General features: G+C 47.0%; 1 protein-coding gene across 1 annotated transcript; it reads right to left on the bottom strand.

Moving 5' to 3' along the window:
- Positions 1 to 13,263: 13,263 nt before the first annotated feature.
- LOC121843296 (endogenous retrovirus group FC1 Env polyprotein-like) lies at positions 13,264 to 23,992 on the bottom strand. Its single transcript, XM_042312887.1, has 2 exons — positions 23,312 to 23,992; positions 13,264 to 16,226 (listed from the first exon to the last, which is right to left on the bottom strand). Exon 2 carries the CDS (start codon positions 15,910 to 15,912, stop codon positions 13,900 to 13,902), a length of 2,013 nt encoding a protein of 670 aa, XP_042168821.1. The 5' UTR covers positions 15,913 to 16,226; positions 23,312 to 23,992; the 3' UTR covers positions 13,264 to 13,899.
- Positions 23,993 to 24,293: the final 301 nt, after the last annotated feature.

Genomic DNA, 24,293 nt, shown 5'->3' on the forward strand with positions numbered 1-24,293 from the left:
TAGTTGTCTCTGACTGAGAATCATACTTAGGTAGCCTTTTCCCACCTGTGTTTCGTGGGTGATTATTTTCTGTTCTGTGTTTTATTTCACCGTTCAGGACTGTTGGTTTTTCGCTTTATTGTTTTTGTTTCAGTGTTCACTATTCTTATTAAAAAACAAGATGAATGGCCTCCCGGGTGGCGCAGTGATTAGGGGCGCTGTACTGCAGCGCCAGCTGTGCCATCAGAGACTCTGGGTTCGCGTCCAGGCTCTGTTGTAACCAGCCGCGACCGGGAGGTCAGTGGGGCGACGCACGATTGGCCTAGCGTCATCCAGGTTAGGGAGGGCTTGGTCGGTAGGGATGTCCTTGTCTCATCGCGCACCAGCGACTCCTGTGGCGGGCCGGGTGCAGTTCACGCTAACCAAGGTTGCCAGGTGCACGGTGTTTCCTCCGACACATTGGCTTCCGGGTTGGATGCGCGCTGTGTTAAGAAGCAGTGCGGCTTGGTTGTGTATATATGACTTTCAACACATACTATAGACAAGATAGTAGCTACTAAAAACAATTGGAAACAAAATTGGGGAGAAAAAGGGGTAACATTAACAAGATGGACACTTACCACGCTGCGCATTGGTCCTCCGATCCTTCCTACTACTCCTCCTTGTTTACTTGGGTGAGTATTTTTGTCCTATTAATAATAACCACACCCTCAGTGATCTACTCTGAAACCAATATAACAGGTTATACTATAACATCACCGTGGATGACTATCACCTGCTCTGCTCTGGTACATTATAATGAGATTAGTGGCACCCCACCCTACGGGCTGGAAATCAATGAATCTAATCATATTATTCAATGGAATTTCATCTTTGAGGACTGCCCATCTAATTAAAAATATGTTATGGTTATTTTGCTCAAGCAAAATGTCACCCTATGTAAATAATATACATTTTTGCTTACAAATGTGTGTGAAGAGTCTTCGCCGAGTAGAGACTGGCTGTTTCTGGTTGGATGGATGGCTGTGACTGAAAAGTATGAAGTATAGTTGTGTTGGAGAAATGGAGGATCTCCAAGGGGATTTCATGTCAACTTGTGATAGGGGATGCTTCTGTTAGTGATGAGAGTCCCTCTCTGGTCCTCCTCCCCCAGCCATGTTTTCTCCCAGCAGTCCCTCTCTGGTCCTCTAACCCAGCCATGTTGTCTCCCAGCAGTCCCTCTCTGGTCCTCCTCCCCCAGCCATGTTGTCTCCCAGCAGTCCCTCTCTGGTCCTCCTCCCCCAGCCATGTTGTCTCCCAGCAGTCCCTCTCTGGTCCTCCTCCCCCAGCCATGTTGTCTCCCAGCAGTCCCTCTCTGGTCCTCCTCCCCCAGCCATGTTGTCTCCCAGCAGTCCCTCTCTGGTCCTCCTCCCCCCCCCAGTCCCTCTCTGGTCCTCTCCCAGCCATTTTCTCTCCCAGCAGTCCCTCTCTGGTCCTCCTCCCCCAGCCATGTTGTCTCCCAGCAGTCCCTCTCTGGTCCTCCTCCCCCAGCCATGTTGTCTCCCAGCAGTCCCTCTCTGGTCCTCCTCCCCCAGCCATGTTGTCTCCCAGCAGTCCCTCTCTGGTCCTCCTCCCCCAGCCATGTTGTCTCCCCCCAGCAGTCCCAGCCTCTGGTCCCCTCCTCCCCCCAGCCATGTTGTCTCCCAGCAGTCCCTCTCTGGTCCTCCTCCCCCAGCCATGTTGTCTCCCAGCAGTCCCTCTCTGGTCCTCCTCCCCCAGCCATGTTGTCTCCCAGCAGTCCCTCTCTGGTCCTCCTCCCCCAGCCATGTTGTCTCCCAGCAGTCCCTCTCTGGTCCTCCTCCCCCAGCCATGTTGTCTCCCAGCAGTCCTCTCTGGTCCTCCTCCCCCAGCCATGTTGTCTCCCAGCAGTCCCTCTCTGGTCCTCCTCCCCCAGCCATGTTGTCTCCCAGCAGTCCCTCTCTGGTCCTCCTCCCCCAGCCATGTTGTCTCCCAGCAGTCCGTCTCTGGTCCTCCTCCCCCAGCCATGTTGTCTCCCAGCAGTCCGTCTCTGGTCCTCCTCCCCCAGCCATGTTGTCTCCCAGCAGTCCCTCTCTGGTCCTCCTCCCCCAGCCATGTTGTCTCCCAGCAGTCCGTCTCTGGCCCTCATCCCCCAGCCACGTTGTGACTTCTGAAGGTAATTGGTTGCACCAGATCTTATTTAGGGGCTTCATAGCAAAGGGGGTGAAAACATGTGCACCCACCACTTTTCAGTTTTAAATTTGTTTTAATTTTGTGAAACAATTTTTTTTTTTCACTTCACCAATTTGGACTATTTTGTGTATGTCAATTACATGAAATCCAAATAAAAATATATTTAACCCTCCTGTTGTCCTGGGGTCCCGTGGACCTGGCCCTGATCACAGGGTCCCCGCTGTCCTGGGGTGATAGTGACCCGGGCCCCACTACCAAAAGATGAATGATCTTTCTTTATTTTGCTGTGTAGCATCTGTGAGAGGGAGACAGCAAGAGCCTGTGCAAACATCTCCCTGCTCTCCTTGGGGCCAGGTTGAACCGGTTCTGCCACAGCCACTGTGCTACTATTGTCATGGGTATAAGTGCTTGCGTACATGTCGGGACTTGTGGGGCCAATGACCAGGGTGATATTATTGAACGTGTGAAAGGCCGAGCCGTCCTACACTGAGCCCAGTGGTACAAGGGCGGAGTAGACGTACAGTCATTCCCAGACGACATGTGGCTCAGTGAACACAATAGCCTCTGTCGCTCAGTGAAGCCAATGTCATCCTCCAAGGTGTTATCGAACCTGTGATGGGGCGACCTGTCCTACACTGAGCCCAGTCCAGTCCCTACATGTCCAGAACCGTGGTCTTCCCCAAGGGGGCTGAAGCCATTACCGAGAGGTTCACTGCAGAGCAGGTCCTAGAACAGCTTTCTTCAAATGTCCAGCAAAACGACTTGGATCCCAAAGAAGAAGAAGAAGAAGAAGATGTGTCAGAAGAAGAAGATGGGGAAGAATACGACCCCGAGCGGGACGCGTCCTCTTCAGAGGAAGACAAAGACGACAACGTCGCTCAGACCGAAAGAGAGACGTTGTTGTAAAAAAACGGCAACATCAAATGGTCCTCTGTGGCCTTTCACAACCAGGCCAGGATGGCAGAGCTTAGGGGCCCGGGCATGACCCGGGGACCCACAACCTACGCCGTGTCCCATGCCCGTGACATGGCGTCGACCTTCTCCCTGTTCATCACACCGACAATACCAAGAATCATCTTGGACAAATCTGGAGGGGGTTCTAAAATACGGAGATGGCTGGCAAGCCATGGATGGCACCGACTTGCACGCCTACATAGGACTGCTAATCTTAGCCAGTGTATACAGGTCCCGAGGTGAGGCCGCAGCCAATAGATGGGATGCCGAGAGCGGAAGGGCCATATTCCGTGCTACCATGCCGCTCAAGCTCTTTCACTACTCGAGACTGCTACGATTCGATGACAGTGAGTCGAGACACGCAAGGCGCACCATGGACAAACTGGCAGCCAGAAGAGAGGTCTGGGACAGGTGGGTGGAGCGGCTGCTAGTCCTTTACAACCCAGGGCCTGACGTGACAGTGGACGAGCAACTGGTTCCATTCAGAGGTCGTGTGTGTGTATATAATAAAGGTAATTTTCCACTACTGACTTGTGTGGCTGTTTCTGTGACACCGTTACTAATCGCTACCCATCATCATCATCATCATCGTGCTAATCTCTTGTTTCCAAAGGTCGCTGTCCTTTCCGGCAGTATATGCCCAGCAAGCCAGCAAAATACGGGATCAAGTCATGGGTGGCCTGCAACGCCAAATCCAGCTACGCTTGGAAGATGCAAGTGTACACAGGGAATGCGACCAACAGAGGCCCAGAGAAGAACCAGGGGATGTTGGCGGCTCGTGATCAACAACCCCAGGATCCCGCCGCTGCCCCGCCACCGGGGCAAGTAAGAGGGAGAGGTGTCAGCTCTGCCCACCGAAGAAGGATTCCAAGACACACACGGTGTGCTGCAGGTGTAAGAAAAGCATCTGAAAAGGCTGTTCACACGCATACTGTCACACTTGCGCCCATTGGGCCTTTAGCCAAGACGGGACAGGGTGACCCGGAGGATGCGGGATAGACACAATACGAGGACGACGGGAGGGATAACAATACATAACAACCATACCCAAAGGCAAAATATCCACAACACAAGGAAGGTAGTGTAGGAGGGGGGCATTTTTAAAATCGATACCCAAACTCACACGGGGCCCAAGGGCACACAGGGGGCAAACTGCGCAAACGCACACTGGCCCGTGGGTGGAATGCAAAAGCTGTGACAATACATCCATTTATCAGTAGTGTAGCCAACCACGTCTCCATTATCAAACAGTTGCTATTGTATCCAACGTACTACTACAGGGAAGTACCTAAATTACAGGTTGGGTTGTTACAACCGTTTACATGTCTAAAGACTGGGGAAGAGGTATCAGCTATATTCAGCATGGCTGTTACGGGTCATCTGTTCATCTTTGTTGCAGCAATGCGTTTGTATCTATGTGTGCATCTGTACGGACAGCACAGTGGCATCAGTGACAACCCTGTGTTTGATGGAGAATACCGGGCTATGGATGGGGGACCTGAGTTTGATGGAGAACAAGGGTTTGTGAATGAAGGACCTGAGTTTGACAGACCCGGGTTACAAGGGAGAACTAGAGTGTCCCGGTCTATCCAAGGTGGTTCGAGTGACCACTCTATGCCTGACCTCATTGGGGTAGACAAAGGTTATTGCTACGGGGACATTTGTAGGGAATATGACACCTGGAACGTTACTTACAGGGTGACATTGATGAAACCGTACCAAGTGTATAAACTTGATGGGATACTATCAAGTTTATATCACTCTAGTTTGCTACCACGGTAAAGGCCTGACGTCTCTGTGTTTTCTGTGGTGTTTAACTGGAAGACAACATCTACTCAGTCTCTAATAACCAGTGGATCACAATACAAGGCAGGTCTACGGATCTTGTTGACCTGTGCATCTGGCCGATACATGGCTGGGCCCGGACCAGCCGTGGTAGATCGGCCTTACTACGCAGCAAGTTGACGTTTGATAACTTGGGGTTTACGATTGGGACAGGTGCACGCTTCTCAGAGATAATGTGAGATACTGTCCCACATACTGTCCCACATCAGCAGCCTTGAAAAGGTTATATTTGCAACCCGACCCATGAACCAGATCGTTGGGGATGAAGAACTGGAACATCAACCAGGTGTCAGATGTGCCACACACTGTGTAGACTGTGTAGATTAGTAAAGATATAGGTGGATAGCATACCTTAAGGGAACATTTTGACATTCGCCATATGGTTAGTGAGAAAGTCCATATTGCAAATGTACGGTCCCTTACTAGACTAACTAAAACGTTTCTACAATTCGCGGATGGGGTCGGACCGTGCGGCAGGGCCGGATCTACCGGGAATTCATCAAACGAACTCTTTCGGACATTCGGTTTCCGTTTTATAAAATAATCAAATTTTGGTCATTTTTCCGCTGTCCCGGTAAATCCCACAAGAGTGCATAAGCAATCATATTGCAAATGTACAAAACATCACGAATCACGATGTGGCCTTATCTCTAAAACGGAAAATATTTTGAAGCCGAAACTTGGTGAGCGTAGGTTTGGCATAATGGGCAGTTGGCCCCGAACAAGATGGTGTCTAGGCCTCAACTGTTTTTGAGTTATGGCCATTTTTCTGGGATTAAAGGTCCAAAATGAAAATAGAGCAATAAATTTTCTGCTTCACGTCAAAGTCAAGGAGCCTCCGGTGTCAATAAAAAAAGAACTAGCCATTTATCTATCGTCATTTAAGAGAAATCGTACAATGTCAAATTGGTGATGTTCAAAAATAGGTGTTTTCTTTTTTAAACAGTTACAGATCCAGTTGCAGGGTGTTCATACGAATCTTTTTAAAGTGTGCTGCGGAGCTCTGCGAGATTTCTGTGATTTTCTCTGATTTTCTGAAATAACACACACTCACTAAACCCTCCGTAAATAGCTCAGTTCTAAACGTAACGACTTAAAACTCAGGATTCTGTAAAGGCATACCCCAATCAGGATATGAGTTTATTTATAGCTTCCTGTGCCAACCGGAAGTGCCTTAAATGGTGTCATAGTGGCTGTTTCCAAGGGTAAAAAAGGTCAGATCTTTTCAAAACTTCATATGTGTGATTAGGCAAATGACCGTAGCTCGCTCTGACTGCAGCGACCGTGAAAAAAAGTAGAACCAAAATGAAGCCTGGCCCTAAATGTCATTTGCTTTTGGGTGACAGTGAGAGAACCGTTAGGGTGAGAAGCACAATTTGACCTCAGGTACGTTCCTAAGGTCCTCCCGGTCTGTGCAAGCCTAACCTTGACCGTGTGGCATTAACCCTTAACAGTAAAACAGGGTTTTTTGATCTCACAGGTTACAATGACATCACTCCCCATAGGAATAGATTGCCTGCTCCTCTAAAGTCAACCTGAAGCCTATGTGGGTTATGAATACCTTATGAACCTGTCTTCGATGACAGTCCATCAGGACCCTATGAGGTCTACCTGTGTCGATTCTAAGCTTCCTGAAGCAACCGGAAGTGGTTAAAATCACCCTAAATGTGTTTTTCCATACCCAACCAGCAGTTTGTGATAAATAGTGCATTCAACCTTGTGTAAATCGGTCAGTTCTTAACATAAACACTTAAAACTCAGGATTCTGTACAGGCATACCCCAATGAGGATATGTGTTTACTTATAGCTTCCTGTGCCAACCGGAAGTGCCATAATTTGTGTCACAGGGGCTGTTTCGAAGGGTTAAAAAATTCTGATCTTTCCAAAACTTCATATGTGTGATTAGGCAACCCCCATGAACTGCAAATCAGTCATTTTTCCCATAAAATTTCAAAGAAAAACTAAATCACACAGACACACAGCTTGGAATGAGGGACGTATTGGGGTGCGCAGAGACAGGCAGTGCCTGCAATAGTTAGCTTTGTTCGAGCTAAAAAAGAACCGTCAGACCTAGAGTTCTGAAACTTTAGAAACCTGTTCTAGACCTCAGGTCGATAGTGCGTGGTGAGTTACGTGGCTCTAGAAGGTTCTCGGACCGAGAAACAGCCTCGGACATTTGCAATGACTTCAATTCATTTTGACCATTACGAAAATGACGACATTTAGAAAAGTCTCAGAGACGCAAGACAAGGTGCATTGAAACCGGCTCGGCCCATAGAGACGGACCCCAACGTTTCTGTCCGATAGCTCATTCAAGGACCCCGTAGCAAGGCATGGAAAAAAGTGGATTTTCAGCACCAATTAGGGTTTTGCTCGGGCACCAAATGACCTATCGAGCCGAAACTTGGGATTCGGGGTCGCCTCAGCTAGGCCTACACATAACATCAGAACTGGACCTGCAGCTGGAACGTAACTACGTGTTTTACGTTTTTATTATGGTTTGAATAGAAGGCGTTGTGAATTTTGGGCCAGCTCTGTAGTATGTGATAGTTGGCTACTAAACGAGTTGGAAAAAGTGGGTTTGATGTCAGTTTGTATCAGTTTGGTGTCCGAATGATTTCTAATTGACTGATGGACGGTGACTTGCTTGTGACTCTTGTCCATTTGCAATATGTTTAAAGACTGAGGTACCATCACCAAAGTGACATTCTGAAATCAACCCTAACGAGCGATGGAGAGGAACCAGAATCACTTCCCAGCCATCCCGAGTTCATCGGGCCAGTCAATTTCGCATTCCAACAGGATTTTTATAGCATGACAAATTCGTGATGGTAAATGCCCATTGAACCATATTGCAAATGCACGTGCATTTGCAATATGATTCAACAGTGAAAAAACATCACCAAATGGACATTGATGAAGTCAACACAACGAGAGATGGAAAGGAGCAACCATCACTGCCCGGCCATCCCGAGTTCATCGGGCCAGTCAATTTTGCATTTCTGCAGGATTTTTGAACATGTCACATTTCTTATGGCATTTGGCCCCAAAAAGAGTGACTTTTGACTTTGACTTTTGACTTCCTATGAAATCATATTGCAAATGGACAAAACATATGCCTTATGCACAAGTTTAAAAAAATGATAATAAAAGTTGACAAAAGTATAGTTTGAGCAAAGTATATTTTGACTTTTGAGCATACCAAATTCGTGATGGTAAATGCCCATTGAAACATATTGCAAATGCACGTGCATTTACAATATGATTCAACAGTGAAAAAACATCACCAAATGGACATGATGAAGTCAACACAACGAGTGATGGAAAGGAGCAACTATCACTGCCCGGCCATCCTGTGTTCATCAGGCCAGTCAATTTTGCAATTCTGCATGATTTTTGAGCATGACAAATTCGTGATGGTAAATGCCCATTGAAACATATTGCAAATGCACGTGCATTTGCAATATGATTCTATAGTGAAAAAACATCACCAAATGGACATGATGGACATGATGAAGTCAACACAACGAGTGATGGAAAGGAGCAACTATCACTGCCCAGCCATCCTGTGTTCATCAGGCCAGTCAATTTTGCATTCCTGAGCACAAATTCGTGATGGTAAATGCCCATTGAAAGATATTGCAAATGCACGTTGTTAGAGGAATTCTAAATTCCTATATGTTTTGTAGCCAAAACCAAATTCGCACTCTCTCTATTTCATTAATGAGTTGTAAATTCATTAATTATGCATGAAATAGATCGAGACCAGTCTTAAAAGTCAGGTAACAGCGTTTAATTCAAGTGAGTACTGCCTACATACACATTTTACCACAGGTTATAAACTGAAAATGACGTCAGCGTTTCCTAAATGTTCTATCTCTTCATGACACGGGTAGAGGCCCTATAGTTCTCGAGCCTTCCCTCCTCTCCCAAAGCCAAGGTCAGTCACTGTAAATCAGCATTCTAGACAGTCTGGAGATAGTTCATTCATTTGTACAAAGAAACAGACCGTCATTGTTACTAAACTCCTGACTATATTATATATCTTTGGGAATGGGAGCAAGAGAGAAAATTCATTATGTACAGTACATAATAGCATTTGGACTAGTCAGTCCTGATTGAAATGTATACATAATTAGTCATCATTGATAAAATTCCCTTAACATATCCACCCTTTGATTAAATATTATACATTCAAACATACATTGTAGTTATATTGTAATATTGAAAAGCCCATTTCTATTTTTATTAGAGATATTTCTTGTCATCAAAACATCACCTAAACATAACCCAACACTTGCTTTCGCCATAACTGTTTCTTAGGCAGGCCTACATCAGAATCATAACTCTTCTTATCAGGATTTTCGTTACAATCTTTATTAATAAACAGTCTAATATTGAGATGGGATACAACCTAGCCTCCCTAAACATCAAAAATGGTCTCATCAAATATAAATTCCCCACAATAAAAGATCCAGATTCGTCCACTTGTTCGGTAGTCATACATTCAGTCCTCCACGGGTCAGAACCTGGAATCGGCCCATACCGCACCATCAATTGTCATAGATTTCCCCAGAGTCCTGGAAACAAGGCCTCATACACAGGGAATTAGACACCAGCCCCCTAAAACTAAAACAGTCACACAGGTGAATGTAGCCCATAACACAGTGATCATAACATTTTTCCATTTTCCAAACGTACTGTCAAACCCAATCAGTCAGAGAAGTATCCACCCCAGAGTTTTCTGCCAACCCGTGAGCCAGGGTGGTCAAACCAGCTGAGGCTTCGGGCACTGATTCGTCCGGAGCTGTGTTATTTGGGATGTAAGCACAAACATGGTCCTGATAAACACGCATACTTCTCCCTTTTCAGCCATTAACATATCTAATGCAATTATATTCTGCCAAGCCATCCAGCTGGTTGCTTCAATCTGTTCTGCAAAACCTTTAATAGCATCTCTGGTATACTTGTTAAAGCGCTGTTGATTATCATAAATATAATTAATCCAGTCCACGTTCTTATTGAGGGTAGACCCCCCGGAAATGGTTAACTCTAATCCTGCTAGGATCTGATTTCTTTCTTTGACTCATCTGGCACCCCCCTTGGAACCCCAATGTTATCAATGTGTACTTACATACCTTAAGGGAACATTTCGGCAGTAGCTGTATGGTTAGTGAGAAAGTCCATATTGCAAATGTACGGTCCCTTACTAGACGTCCGAAAACGTTTGTAAAATTCGCGGACGGCGTCGGGCCGAGCGGCAGGGCCGGACCTACCGGGAAGTCATCAAATGAACTTTGTCGGACATTCGGTTTCCGTTTTACAAAAATAATTGAATTTTGGTCATTTTTCCGCTGTCCCGGAAAATCCCACAAGAGGGCATAAGCAATCATATTGCTATTGGACAAAACATAACGATTCACGACGGGGCCTCATCTCGAAAACTGAAAATATTTCGAAGCCGAAACTTGGTGAGCGTAGGTTTGACATAATGGGCAGTTGGCCCCGAACAAGATGGCGTCTAGGCCTCAACGGTTTTTGAGTTATGGCCAATTATCTGGGATTAAAGGTCCAAAATGAAAATAGAGAAATTATTTTTCCACTTCACGTCAAAGTCAAGGAGCCTCCGGTGTCAATAAAAAAAGAACCAGCCATTTATCTATTGTCATTTAAGAGAAATCGTACAATGACAGACTGGTGATGTTCATGGATAGGTGTTGTTTTTTTCAACGGTTACAGATCCAGTTGCAGGGTGTTCTTACGAATCTTTTTAAAGTGTGCTGCGGAGCTCTGCGAGATTTCTGTGATTTTCTATGATTTTCTGAAATAACACACACTCACTAAGCCCTCCGTAAATAACTCAGTTCGTAACGTAAAGACTTAAAATTCAGGATTCTGTAAAGGCATACCCCAATCAGGATATGAGTTTATTTATAGCTTCCTGTGCCAACCGGAAGTGCCTTAAATGGTGTCACAGTGGCAGTTTCCAAGGGTTAAAAAGGTCAGATCTTTTCAAAACTTCATATGTGTGATTAGGCAACCCCCATAAACTGTAAGTCAGTCATTTCTCCCAACAGATGTCAAAGAATAGCTCTCTCTCACACACACACACACAGAAACACACACACAGCAAGGATGGAGTGACAAAGTGTGGTGCTTAAAGACAAACAAAGCCTACAATTGCATTTCTATATTCTCTAGGCCGTGCCGAGTTCAACGAGATGCCCCGCTTGACCGTAGCTCGCTCGGTCTAAGCACAGCGACCATTAGAAGAGTAGGCCCAAAATGAAGCCTAGCCCTAAATGTCATTTGTTTTGGGTGACAGTGAGAGAACTGTTAGGGTGAGAAGCCCAATTCGACCTCAGGTACGTTCCTAAGGTCCTCCCAATCCGTGCAAGCCTAACCTTGACCGTGTGGCATTAAGCCTTACCAGTTAAAAGAAGGTGTTTACATCAAACAGTTTGCATTGACTTCTCTCCCCATAGGAATACATTGCCTGCAACTCTAAATTCAACCTGAAGCCTATGTGGGTTATGCATGCCTTATGAACCTGTCTTCTATGACAGTCCATCAGATCACTATGAGGTCTACCTGTGCCAATTCTAAGCTCCCTGAAGCAACCGGAAGTGGTTGAAATCACCTTATCAGTGTTGATCCATACACTGCCTGCAGTTTGATAGACATAGTGCATTCAACCCTGTGTAGATCAGTCAATTCTTAACTTAAAGACTTAAAACTCAGGATTCTGTAAGTGGCTATGTCAATCAAGACATGTGTTTACTTATAGCTTCCTGTGACAACCGGAAGTGCCTTTAATTGGGTCACACTGTCTGTTTTGAAGGGTTAAAAAAGTCACATATTTTAAAAACTTCATATGTGTGACTAGATAACCCTCCTGAACTGTAAATCAGTCATTTCTCCCAAAAGATGTCAAAGAAAAGCTCTCACACACACACACAGCAAGGATGGAGTGATAAAGTGCGGTGCTCAAAGACACAGAGAGCAGGCAATGGCATAAACATAATCTCTAGGCCGTGCCGAGTTCAACGAGATATCCCGCTTGACCGTAGCTCGCTCGGTCTAAGCGCAGCGACCATTCGAAAAGTAGGCCCAAAATGAAGCCTGCCCCACAACGTCATTTGTTTTTGGGTGACAGTGAGAGAACCGTTAGGGTGAGAAGCACAATTCGACCTCAGGTACGTTCCTAAGGTCCTCCCGATCCGTGCAAGCCTAACGTTGACCGTGTGGCATTAACCCTTAATAGTTAAAATAGTTAAATTAAAAGCATTGACTTCTCTCCCCATAGGAATACATTGCCTGCACCCCTAAATTCAACCTGAAGCCTATGTGGGTTATGAATGTCGTATGAACCTGTCTTCGATGACAGTCCATCAGGCCACTACGAGGTCTACCTGTGTTGATTCTAAGCTTCCTGGACCAACCGGAAGTGGTTAAAATCGCCCTAAAAGTGTATATCCATACCCTGCCTGCAGTTTGATAGACATAGTGCATTCAACCCTGTGTAAATCAGTCAGTTCTTAACATAAGGACTTAAAACTCAGGATTCTATAAAAGCATACCCCAGTGAGGATATGTGTTGACTTATAGCTTCCTTTACCAACCGGAAGTGCCATAATTGGTGTCTCAGGGGCTGTTTCGAGGGGTTAAAAAAGTCAGATCTTTCCAAAACTTCATATATGTGATTAGGCAACCCCCATGAACTGTAAATCAGTCATTTTTCCCATAAAATTTCAAAGGAAAAATAAATCACACTAAAACACAACTTGGATGGAGGGACGTATTGGGATGCGTAGAGACAGACAGTGACTGCAATAGTTAGCTTTGTTCGAGCTAAAAAAGAACCGTCAGACCTAGAGTTCCGAAACTTTAGAATCCTGTTCTAGACCTCCGGTCGATAGTGCGTGGTGAGTTAGGTGGCTCTAAAAGGTTCTCGGACCGAGAAACAGCCTCGTACATTTGCAATGACTTCAATTCATTTTGACCATTACGAAAATGACGACATTTAGAAAAGTCTCAGAGACGCAAGGCTAGGTGCATTGAAACCGGCTCGGCCCATAGAGACAGATCCCAACGTTTCTGTCCGATAGCTCATTCAAGGACCCCGTAGCAAGGCATGGAAAAAAGTGGATTTTCAGCACCAATTAGGGTTTTACCCGGGCACCGAAGGACCTATCGAGCCGAAACTCGGGATTCGGGGTCGCCTCACATAGGCCTACTGTTGATAAGGGATATGCAGGAGGGCGAGACAGTCAAGGATCGATTCGGACACAGTAGTAGATTGTATAACAAGCGACAGTTTAATTATGAGTGAAGATATCTGATACAGCGTAATTACGGGCCTTTCTGATAGCTCATGATGAACCAGCAAAAAGAAGCCCCGATAACAGAGTGCATGTATGTTATATACAGTACAGAAAGTAGGTTGAGTCTAGAAGTTCTGGTCTTCTGGTTGGTCCGGGTTGGGGTGTTGTCTTCTCGGATTGGTCCTGTTGGGCCGTCCGTCATCCCTCTGGGTCTCGTTGTGCCGTTCTTTGTCACACAATGTTCAGCTAAGAAGAAGATTATGTGTGTGTGCTTATCTGTTCCTGCTTCTCAAGGTTAGGTGTGTACATGCAGCTGGTGGTTGTCGTGATGAGTTAGTGCTATGCTGGGTGGGCCTGGATGGCTTGTCCAATTACTGCTTTAAACTGTGGGAAAGGAATGGCTAATGGCTGAACAGAGTGCAATGCAGAGCAAGTTTAATATGGATATGATACAAGTCAACAAGCAGATATAATGCTTCACAAATCCCTCTCTTCACGACTCCTAAGAGGCGTGAACCAAAGGTGGTAATGGGTGCAACTTTTTCCAGTAGGAAAAAGTTGTGAGTCCCTCTCTTCACATCTCCAAAGAGATGTGACAAAACCATGTTCAATAAGCAGTCTCCTCATCCTCCTCAAACTCTGGAGGCTCGTTAGCTAAAAGAGGGAACATCTGAGAAGGGGTAACTGGGTCAATAGCTCTAGTGATCACCCTAGTGGTGAGTGATCTTATACATGGAATGCAACAGCATCCACACAGAACCAATATGGCTGCGAACACAGAGATAGACACCAAAATGGAGGAAACCAGAACCTTATATTTACCAAAAACCTCCATCCAGGAATCCCACATCGAGGTGTCCACACCTGAGTGAGATTTCATTTTCCCATTAAGTGTACGCAGACCCTCCAAAGCCACAGTCAGGCTTCCATCAGCGGCGGTATTATTCAGGATAAAAGTACAACATTGCTCACCAAACATAGTGCAAACACCTCCTTTCTCAGAAATCAACATGTCAATGGCTATGCGGTTCTGGAAAGCCATAAGGCTGGTGGCTGCCAACTGGCCATGAACCGCCTCGAAGCCTTGCTGAGTCCAATTCCCTAGTTTTTGGACATTATAATGAATGTAATTAATGCGGTCCACATTTTTATTAACGGTACACCACCAACATATAGAAGATTCAAAACTGGCTGCAACCTGGTCAACTAATTTATACTTATCTGGCAGTCCCCTGGGGACACCAATGGCGTCTATGTATGTGGGATCACCACTAGATGGGGTGGTGGCCCGCCTGGAACGTCCCTTCCAAATTCCAGGGGTCACCGTCTGGATCCTAAGGACGAGGTCTCCAGCCTCTATAGGGTAGATAGAAACAGGCAACAGGAGAGTAACAAGTGCACAGCTTCCAGTAGTATTGGAGGGTAATTTATCAAACAGGACAGTATTACCACACCACCACCACACATCAGCTCGGGATATCGGCCTGAAACTCCCAACAATGTTAATTGTGTCCAGACACCAGTCCCCAGGAACCTGTCCCACCTCGGTTCCTCCTCCCGTCATATTGACACAGGTGAAATTTGCCTTGGCAACCTTGTTGGAAAACAATGGTTTCCTAATGGTGGATTTAGTTATGGGATAGACACCATCCCAGGCAGTACAATTACAACTGGGGTTATCTGTAGTCATTAGTGGGATTAAGCATGTTAGGGTCACTACCGCCGGGACAATGCAGAGCAATGGACGAGCTCCCATACACACCACACAACTCTGTCTGGTGCTATTTGCAGCTTCCTCGGTCAACAACAGCCAATTATTACTAAAACCTGAGACCCCTGTGGCCATCAGGATAGCATCATCCACTTTGGGAGGAGCAGTGGTCATGGTAACAGGGCCCCACCTGGGGTCATTTGTGGTTACCGATTCTCGCTCTGAGAGCACTGCAAGGGGGGTGGTTATGTTAGTAACACATATCTTTAGATGCCAATATACTCTTTGCTCTTCCCATGGTGCTAATAAGAAAGGGGTACACCCAGTACCACCTTCCCTGTGTTTGATTACCAATTTCAAACCAGTTTCAACTTTAGTTAACATCAACCTTCTCCTCCACAGGAGTGCCATCTGATGCACTGTCCAGCTAGACCAGTCAGGACCAGTTTCTGCCACTAAATTCTTCCACGACCATTTATAATACCCCCCTTCTGTCATGTACCACACTGACCTAGACCAACTAAGGGCGTGGGTACCATATCCCCCACCTGGGCTTCCCAACGTTCCCCATGGCAGGGTGACAGTGGTGGTAGTACTGATGGGTACACATAGGGTGGTGGATCTAATCTGCTTTGAGGTGCACTCTGTCTCTTCGCTCTGAATGCTGCGCCTATGGAATATATGTATGCTTGTGGGTGTGGTGGAGTTGGACGACACGTTAATTTGTCCTGAGCGTGTACCTGATGGAGGTGTATGGTGCTCTAATAGCCATAGGAGAAGTCCCATTGAGATTCCTGTGGCTATGAGGAAAATAACAAACATGGGGCCAGATATGCCGAGTCTAGTCCAGGGATAACCCCTGTCTCTAGGAGGCCTATTAGCCGATGCTGATGGGAGTCTGGTCCACATCGTCACCTGCTAATCGGGTTGTATTGGAGCCGAATTCAAGTCGCTCAAGTCGACCCTGACCTCTGTCAGTGTTCTATTGGGAATCGAAGCTGGTGTACAATGAGTCAAGTGGTGCCAAGGCGCCCCTGATTTACCTTTGACCTGGACTGAGTGTGAAGTAACCTCCTTCACTTCGTACGGTCCAGTCCACCTGGGATCCTGCCACTTTCTCTTGTGGACCTTGATCCTTACCCAGTCTCCGACCTTTACCCTTGGTTGCTCTGGATCTCCTGTCAGCTCCCCCTCATGGACTCTGTGTATCTGTTTGGAGAGAGCTGCAGAAAGTTCTGTCAATTTCTTTACATAGTCAGTCATGCATATCTGGTGTACATCAAGAGGGGGCATATGACCTCCCTCTCTTGGTGGACCTGGCATTACTCTCCCTGTCATTATTTCATGTGGGGAAAGATGTGTCCCCGCACCTGGTGAAGACCTCATGGCCATCAGTGCAAGGGGCAGGGCTTCCACCCAAGTCAATTTGGTACCTGCACATACCTTGGCAATTTTCACTTTCAGGGTCTGGTTAGCGCGTTCCACAAGGCCTTGCGATTGCGGCTTATACACCGAACCAAACTTGTGTGTAATGCCGAACCTCTCCTCCACCTGTTTCAGGTGGTGGTTGGAGAAGTGGGACCCATTATCGGATCTGATTTGTCTAGGAACCCCATACCTGGGTATGAGTTCAGTCTGTAACCACTTTATAACCGACTTCCCATCCTCCTTAGCTGTAGGTATTGCCTCTACCCACCTAGAGAACCTACCATCACTAGCAAATATCTTTTCCCGTTCTTCACGTTATCTGCCCCCATATCCGTATAGTCTATACTAATATCTTGGAAACACGCATTCGGCACTGGGTAGGACCCCATAGGGGTCTGGTAAGGTTTCTTCGGGTTGTGGCTGCCACAGATATTACATTCATCGCAGAATAAGTCTGTCATGTCCTTCATGTGGGGATGCCACCATACGTAGGAAACTTTCTGTAAAGTCCTGAGTTTCCCTTCATGTGTGGGCCCATGTGCTTCTCGTATCAGTTCAGGGCAGAGGTTGGCTGGCGCCACCAGTCTTCCATCATGGCACCTCCACACTCCATCAGGTCCTTTTGAGCCTCTCTTTTGCATCCATACCGAATGTTCATATGGTCCTGCTTCTTCCTGTAGCTCTTGTACGTGTTGGCTTGTCAGCTCTGTCCTTGCTGGTGCTACTCCAAGCACCATTTGCCTTGGGTGGTATCCTCCAGCTGCTTTTGCAGCCTGATCTGCGGCATCATTACCCCGATTGATTCTGCTTGTTAGTCCTTGATGACCTCGACACTTCATTATGGCCACTTTCTTTGGTAGAGTCACAGCGTGTATCAACCGTTCCATTTGGGCTTTGTGTTTGATAGGCAGGTTGCCTGTGGTGGTAAAATTTCGCCTCACCCATTGAGGTCCGTCTGTGTGCACTGCTCCATGCGCGTAGGCGGAGTCTGTATAGATGTTTGCAGTTTTCCCTTCAGCTCTTTCCAGTGCTTGTGTTAGAGCCACAATTTCGGCCAGTTGTGCTGATGCTGGTTTAGGGACAACCCCCGATTCCAGGGTTACATGGGTCTTATCCTGTAGCTGCTGCACTACTGCATAAGCGGCAATGTTTCCTGAATCTCCTCTGTAACAGCATCCGTCTGTGTAGAGCCATAGTTCAGGTCCGATTAGAGGTTCATTCTCCAGGTCAGGTCTCAGTTTGAGTTCTTGAGCTGCTCTCTCTTGGCAGGAATGTGGTAGGCCTTCTTCTGCATTGAGTGCGTCTGCCATGTTCTTGTCGGTGTTCACAAACGTGATGTGTGACTGGGTGCATTTGTTCTGTATTTTGTTTTTTCTATCCGCACTGAAAGTGAATTCCTTGCTGATCAGGTATGCTGCAACCCCATGGTGAGTGTGGATTTGCATCTTGTGGCACATGACCAGGTGTGCTGTTTTTCCAATGGCTTTGGCCACCGCAGCCACATATCTGGAACAGGTGGTTTGGCCAGTTTCGATGTGATCTAGTTTCGCAGAGTGATACATCAGTACCCTTCTCTCCCCCTCATGTTTCTGAAACAGGACAGCTGATGAGAAGCCTTCCTTTTCAGAAACATCCAAATGGAAGGGTCTGGTGTAGTCGGGTGCAGTAAGAGCTGCAGCAACAGACATGTCTGTTTTTAGAAGACCAAAGGCTTTAGATGCCTCAGGCGTCCACAGAAGTGAAGCCTGTAGGTTCCGTGGGCCTGCGTCCCTAACAATCTCCCTTAGGGGTTCGGTTCTGGAAGTGTAGTCTGGAATATGATTGCGGCTGTATCCGGTAAGGCCCAGGAAGGATAGCATGCCTGCCACAGTCACCGGCCTGGGGTGGTGTAGAATTGAGTCTCTGTATGTTTTAGACAGTCCCGCACCTTCGCTTGAAACTTCCCTCCCTAAGAACAGGACGGTACGTCTGCAAGATTGCACTTTTGAGATTTTCACCTTGTATCCTTTAACTGCCAAGAAATCCAGGAGTGTCTTTGTAAGTTGAAGGCAGAGGTCTGAAGTTGGGGCTCCCAGCAGTAGGTCATCTACGTACTGTATTAAAATCACGCCCTCGGGTATTCTGAGCTCTGCCAGGTGTTTCTTGAGTATAAGATTGAAGATTCCGGGGGAGGAATGGTACCCCTGGGGTAAAACAGAGTAGTTGTATTGCTGGTTGTCATAGGTGAAGGCGAACAGAGGCTGAGATGTTTTGTCCAGGGGAATGCTGAAGAAAGCATTCGCTAAATCGATCACCGTAAAATATCGATGAGTTGGCGAGAGATTACTCAGAGTGATGTGCGGATCAGGAACAGGTAGATCCACCGGCAGCGTAACATCATTTATCCCTCTGAAATCCTGTACCATCCTGTATGTCTCTCCTCCCGCTTTCAACACTGGGAAAATGGGTGTGTTCCAGGGAGAATGTGTCTTGTAAATGCATCCAGCACCTAACAACCCTTCAATGGTGGGTCTAATGCCTTCAATTTGTTCAGGCTTCAGACGATATTGAGGTCGATAAACCGGAGGAAGGCTGGGTTCTACTAAGGTAACTGTGACTGGAGGGACCTGCAGTTTGCCCACATCAAATGGAGAAGTCGTCCAAATACCTACATCTACCGAATCCAGGAGAACTTGGGAGGAAGGGTGGTCAGAATAGGGTTTTCCATGGTGTCGTGGTAGGGTGAGACGTTCGGGCTTGCACTGTTCCTCAGTGTCGATCATGGTTAACCGCCACATTTGTTCAGTGGTGGCTTTCAACATGCCAGGTGTTGAGGTGGGCTCCCAAGAGAGCTTAGAAGCCCTTTTTATCATAGGCCCTAAGCTTCGAGCCTCATGTCCATTCCCTACTGCTAAGGTGACATGAGGCGCGGAGTCCGGTCCCAGCAAATACCAAGGCTTAACATGTTCAGGGAGTATGACTGGAGCTGCCACCCCCTCAGGACCGCAAACAATGGTGAGACATCGTATGGTTGGGGTGAGGTGGGACATGTTGTCGTCCCAATCTTGAGTGTAGGGTGTGTCCTCATCGTCGGTTACGTTCAGTGTGCAGTGTAGGTCAGTCTGTGGGGGCTTGTAGGGATGGAACGAGTAGATGAGCTTTCTCAATTGGTGAAATTGAAATTGAATGGCGGGAGTTCCTGGTCCGGTGGGGATGCATTTTAGCCAATATACCTCTTGGTTGGTAGATGGCACCGGAGCAGGTAGGATGGGGAGCATCAAAACCCTCGACCTCGGCAATGGGGTCACTGAAACTTCCACCCCCTTCTCTGTCAAATAGATCGCACATCCAAGTTTACATAGGAGGTCCCTTCCCAATAAGTTGATGGGACAATTTGGGCAGTATAAAAATTGGTGTTTCAACATAGATGGGCCCCATTGAAACAACAGAGGTGCGGTTTTAAATTGATCTTCAGGACTTCCTGAAACCCCCACCACCTTAATGATGTCTGAAGAGAGAGGTTGAGGAGATCTGATGGCCGAGTATGTACAACCCGTGTCGACAAGGAACCTGTGAGTGACCCCGTCCACTTGACATGTGACAGTTGGTTCCGTGTGAATGGGGAAGAGTTGGCCATCTGTCTCAAATGGTGGTGGTGGGCAGCTTCATTCCCATGGGGGGTATCCATCTGACATCCCCTGGAAGGTAGGCCCCTGACCTGGCGGAGGTCCAGGAGCCGCAGGGTGATTATAAGCTGGTTGAAAACCAGGTGAGGGAGCCGGATATCTTGCTTCCCCTCTCCCTCTTGGTCCACCTCCTCTTCCTCTATTAGCCAGGTAGTTCTGCTGTTGTTGCGTGGGTGGGAATGTGCAGTCTCTCACGTAATGTCCTGGCTGCTGGCAATTGTAACAATGTACGGGACCTCGTCTTCCTGGAGATCGGGCACCCCATGGATGAACAGGAGGTGTAGGGTACCCAGGTGGGGGGTAGGCAGCATATCCATATCCAGTCCCTTGCAGTGGAGATCCCGCTTGTGGGTAAGGGTAAGGGTTTGGCTGTGGTGGGTATGCGGCTGGGGGTTGGACCAGCGCCGGTGCAGGAGCTGTCACCAGCATTTGGCTAACGGTTTTTTCTATGATCTTGGTTACATCCTGTTGTTCATCTGCCACCATCTGCTTTTTGGGTTTTGCTGACTTCTGAGCCTCGTTCAGTTGTAGTTTTAGCAATTGGAGTTGCAGAGACTGCACTTGTGAATCTGCAGTACCCCTGTCTTTGTTGTATTGTGTGATGTGATGATGAACATGGGAGTTGAACTGGACTATAGGCATGGCCAGGAGGCCCACCGTTGCTCTGAGTTTGCCCTTTACCTCTGACGGTGTTCCATTCACCACCATCTCCTTCCACATGCTCAGGGTGGTCCCAGTTTGGTCGTGAGGTTCAGTGTGGACTGTTCTCCAGGGGGTCTTTGCTCTGTCCAGGTATTGAGCTGCCTGTTCCCCAGCCTCCATCATGAACGAGGAGAGTGTTGCATAGTTCCTCTCGGTAGGATATGCCCTTCGTAGTTCAGCCCATAATGGCAGTCTGTACGTTTCAGGTGGTACAGCACTCCCCTTCGTTCCCAACCCAGCTGCGTTGATCAACACATTCATGGTTGTGTGGTCAGTGGCCCTTGCCAATAAGGCCTTCATATCCCCTAGGGCCATCCGGAACCCGGAGGTCAGAGTCTGCAGTTGATGCAGCCATGCAGATGCACCACCGTGCAGACTGGGGAGCTGTTCCATTAGGGCCGTTAGATCCTGCATTTTCCAGGGAACATATTCTTCACGGTTGGTTGCGTCGTCCAACCTAAGGGGCATTTGAGTGTAGATTGTCCTTCTTCTCCTTTCATGTTCTTCCTTTTCGTCTTCTCTCCGTTTTTTTTCCATGATGCGTTGAGATTTCCTCTGAGCCGTTTCGATTGGAGTGGTCCTTCCTCTGAACACTCCCTCCAGTAGGACAGGGCTATGTAACCCTTCAGCTTCGTCAGCCAGGCGCTCAATTCGTCTCGCTGCATCCCATACACTCGCTGAAGTGACAGACACATCTTCCCAGTCAACATCATCATCCTCCCCTTCCTCACCTTGTTCCTCCGGTTGGTTGACAGAATTGTAATACTCCCCGCGGAGGTCCCCCCTTGACTCCCCTCTATGATCTTGGTAAGGAGTGGAAACCTCATTACTCTCTGGTTTCAGGCTGTGCTTTCGGGCACGTGCTCCATCCAGAGATACACTTCTTGAGGTGTTCCTGGGAAGTATCTGGGTTCTTGACTGTCAGGGGTGCATGATCGCCTACCCTGTGGGTCTCCAGGTGTGGAGCGAACCTTCGGTTCTGGCACCTGTTCTTCACAGACTAGGTGTCCACCTTTAACCACCCCATGAGTTTGTATTTCTCCTCCAGTCAGTACTGCTGTTGGACCTACCCTCTTTACAGTGGCGGCGTATGGCGGCGGCAGGGTGGATAAGTCTGGGTAAAGGGATGGAGTCGGCGGTGCCGAGGGCAGGTTCTGTGAAGTGGGGGGGGGGCGGCGCCTTCTGCGTGACTTCTGTTGTTGCTACCTTATCCTCCGAGGGAGTGGCTACCCCCATCATTTCTGGTTTCTTGTTCAGTTGCACCCTGCGTGTCTCCTCGACAGCCCAAGTTCCTATTTTTAGTTCTGCTTCTGCTCTCTCTCTCTGTTTAGTTCCCTGGTTTTTAAACATACGACTCTTATTTCTCTCTACTTCCTTGTTTCTGGCTTCCTGCAACTTCTCTCTCAACCCACATTCCATCGTTGTTAGCTGGACCCCGGTTGGAGGCCCCCCTCCTAGGTAACCTGCCTGTGTCCATTGTAACCTTAACCCTTCCCAAACTTTCTTTATAGACTTCCACTGGTCCTTTCCCCCTGATCTGTCTTCCATCTTTTGGTCTAGAAAATCATTGAATTTTAGCTTTGGAGTACATGGGCTCGCCATTTTGGGTTTATGAATTTGGTAGATCTCAGAGACTACCCTAATATACTTAGCTCGTCGCCGGTTAATACCAGCGATGTATTCCTGGAGATACTATTGCTCTTACTCTGTCTTATCTCAGAGTTTCTCCGTCGTATACTCGGTTTGAGATCACCGCAGAATAACTGAACTTTATAGCGTTGCGTCGCGAAACTATCCGACCGACCAAAATTGCCAGTATATGTGCGCAATCAATATTTAAAATTCAAACCCTCCCCACAGTCATTCAATATGGTATACCAAATACAACGTATTTCATATCATAGAATCATACAATACTTCAAATGAAATGATCCCCTACTGAACTCTCTCAGACTGGCCGCTACCAGTTTTAATGGATAATTGTCACAAATGTCGTCTATCCCCTACTGACCTCAATCAGACCGGCCGCTACCGGTTTTAATGGACCTCTTTTGACACCACACAGTATGCCTTTTAAGTTATCCCCTACTGATCTTCGTCAGACCGGCCGCTACCGGTTTTAATGGATACTCGATACTAATCTACACACACATTTAGTCTATTCCCTACTGATATTCAATCAGACCGGCCGCTACCGGTTTTATCGGAATTTTATTAAACATACACAAACATTTGGTCTATCCCCTACTGATAATCGATCAGACCGGCCGCTATCGGTTTTAATGGATAGACACATCAAACTCAACTTTATCCTCTACTGAACTCTGTCAGACCAGCCGCTACTGGTTTTAAGAATAAAATTGTCACCACATATGTTCACTTCACTGTCTTTTCAACTTGTCGCGTAATTTATAAATTTATACAAAAATTCATACTCACTCGGTAATACTGATCAAAAATTTGGATAGACTATTCGACAATATGCAAAGTTTGATTTAACAGGTTTTGCTTACCTTGTTTATGGTCGACCTGGAGATCAGTTTCCCGAGTGGAGCAGAATTGTTGTCCTTCCCCGATTGGTTTTCACTTGTCCTCCAAGAACCGTCCTTTCACCAGCTCGCCCCCTCACACCCAGATCAACTCCACTTCGACTGGATCGTTAGTAAACCATCCTCTGCTACCAAGATTCTGTTGATAAGGGATATGCAGGAGGGCGAGACAGTCAAGGATTGATTCGGACACAGTAGTAGATTGTATAACAAGCGACAGTTTAATTATGAGTGAAGATATCTGATACAGCGTAATTACGGGCCTTTCTGATAGCTCATGATGAACCAGCAAAAAGAAGCCCCGATAACAGAGTGCATGTATGTTATATACAGTACAGAAAGTAGGTTGAGTCTAGAAGTTCTGGTCTTCTGGTTGGTCCGGGTTGGGGTGTTGTCTTCTCGGATTGGTCCTGTTGGGCCGTCCGTCATCCCTCTGGGTCTCGTCGTGCCGTTCTTTGTCACACAATGTTCAGCTAAGAAGAAGATTATGTGTGTGTGCTTATCTGTTCCTGCTTCTCAAGGTTAGGTGTGTACATGCAGCTGGTGGTTGTCGTGATGAGTTAGTGCTATGCTGGGTGGGCCTGGATGGCCTTGTCCAATTGCTGCTTTAAACTGTGGGAAAGGAATGGCTAATGGCTGAACAGAGTGCAATGCAGAGCAAGTTTAATACGGATATGATACAAGTCAACAAGCAGATATAATGCTTCACACTACACATAATGTCCGACCTGGACCCGCAGCTAGAACGTAACTGTGTTTTATGTTTTTATTATGTTTTAAACCGAAGGCGCTGTGAATTATGGGCCTGCTCTGACATATGTGATAGTTGGCTTCTAAATGAGTAGGAAAAAGTGGGTTTGGTGTCAATTGATATCAGTTTGGTGTCATAATGACATCTAATTGACTGATGGACACTGACTTGCTAGTTGACTTTTGTACATTTGCA

Source organism: Oncorhynchus tshawytscha, unplaced genomic scaffold (genome assembly GCF_018296145.1).
Source record: "Oncorhynchus tshawytscha isolate Ot180627B unplaced genomic scaffold, Otsh_v2.0 Un_contig_7923_pilon_pilon, whole genome shotgun sequence".
NCBI classification, from domain to species: domain Eukaryota; kingdom Metazoa; phylum Chordata; class Actinopteri; order Salmoniformes; family Salmonidae; genus Oncorhynchus; species Oncorhynchus tshawytscha.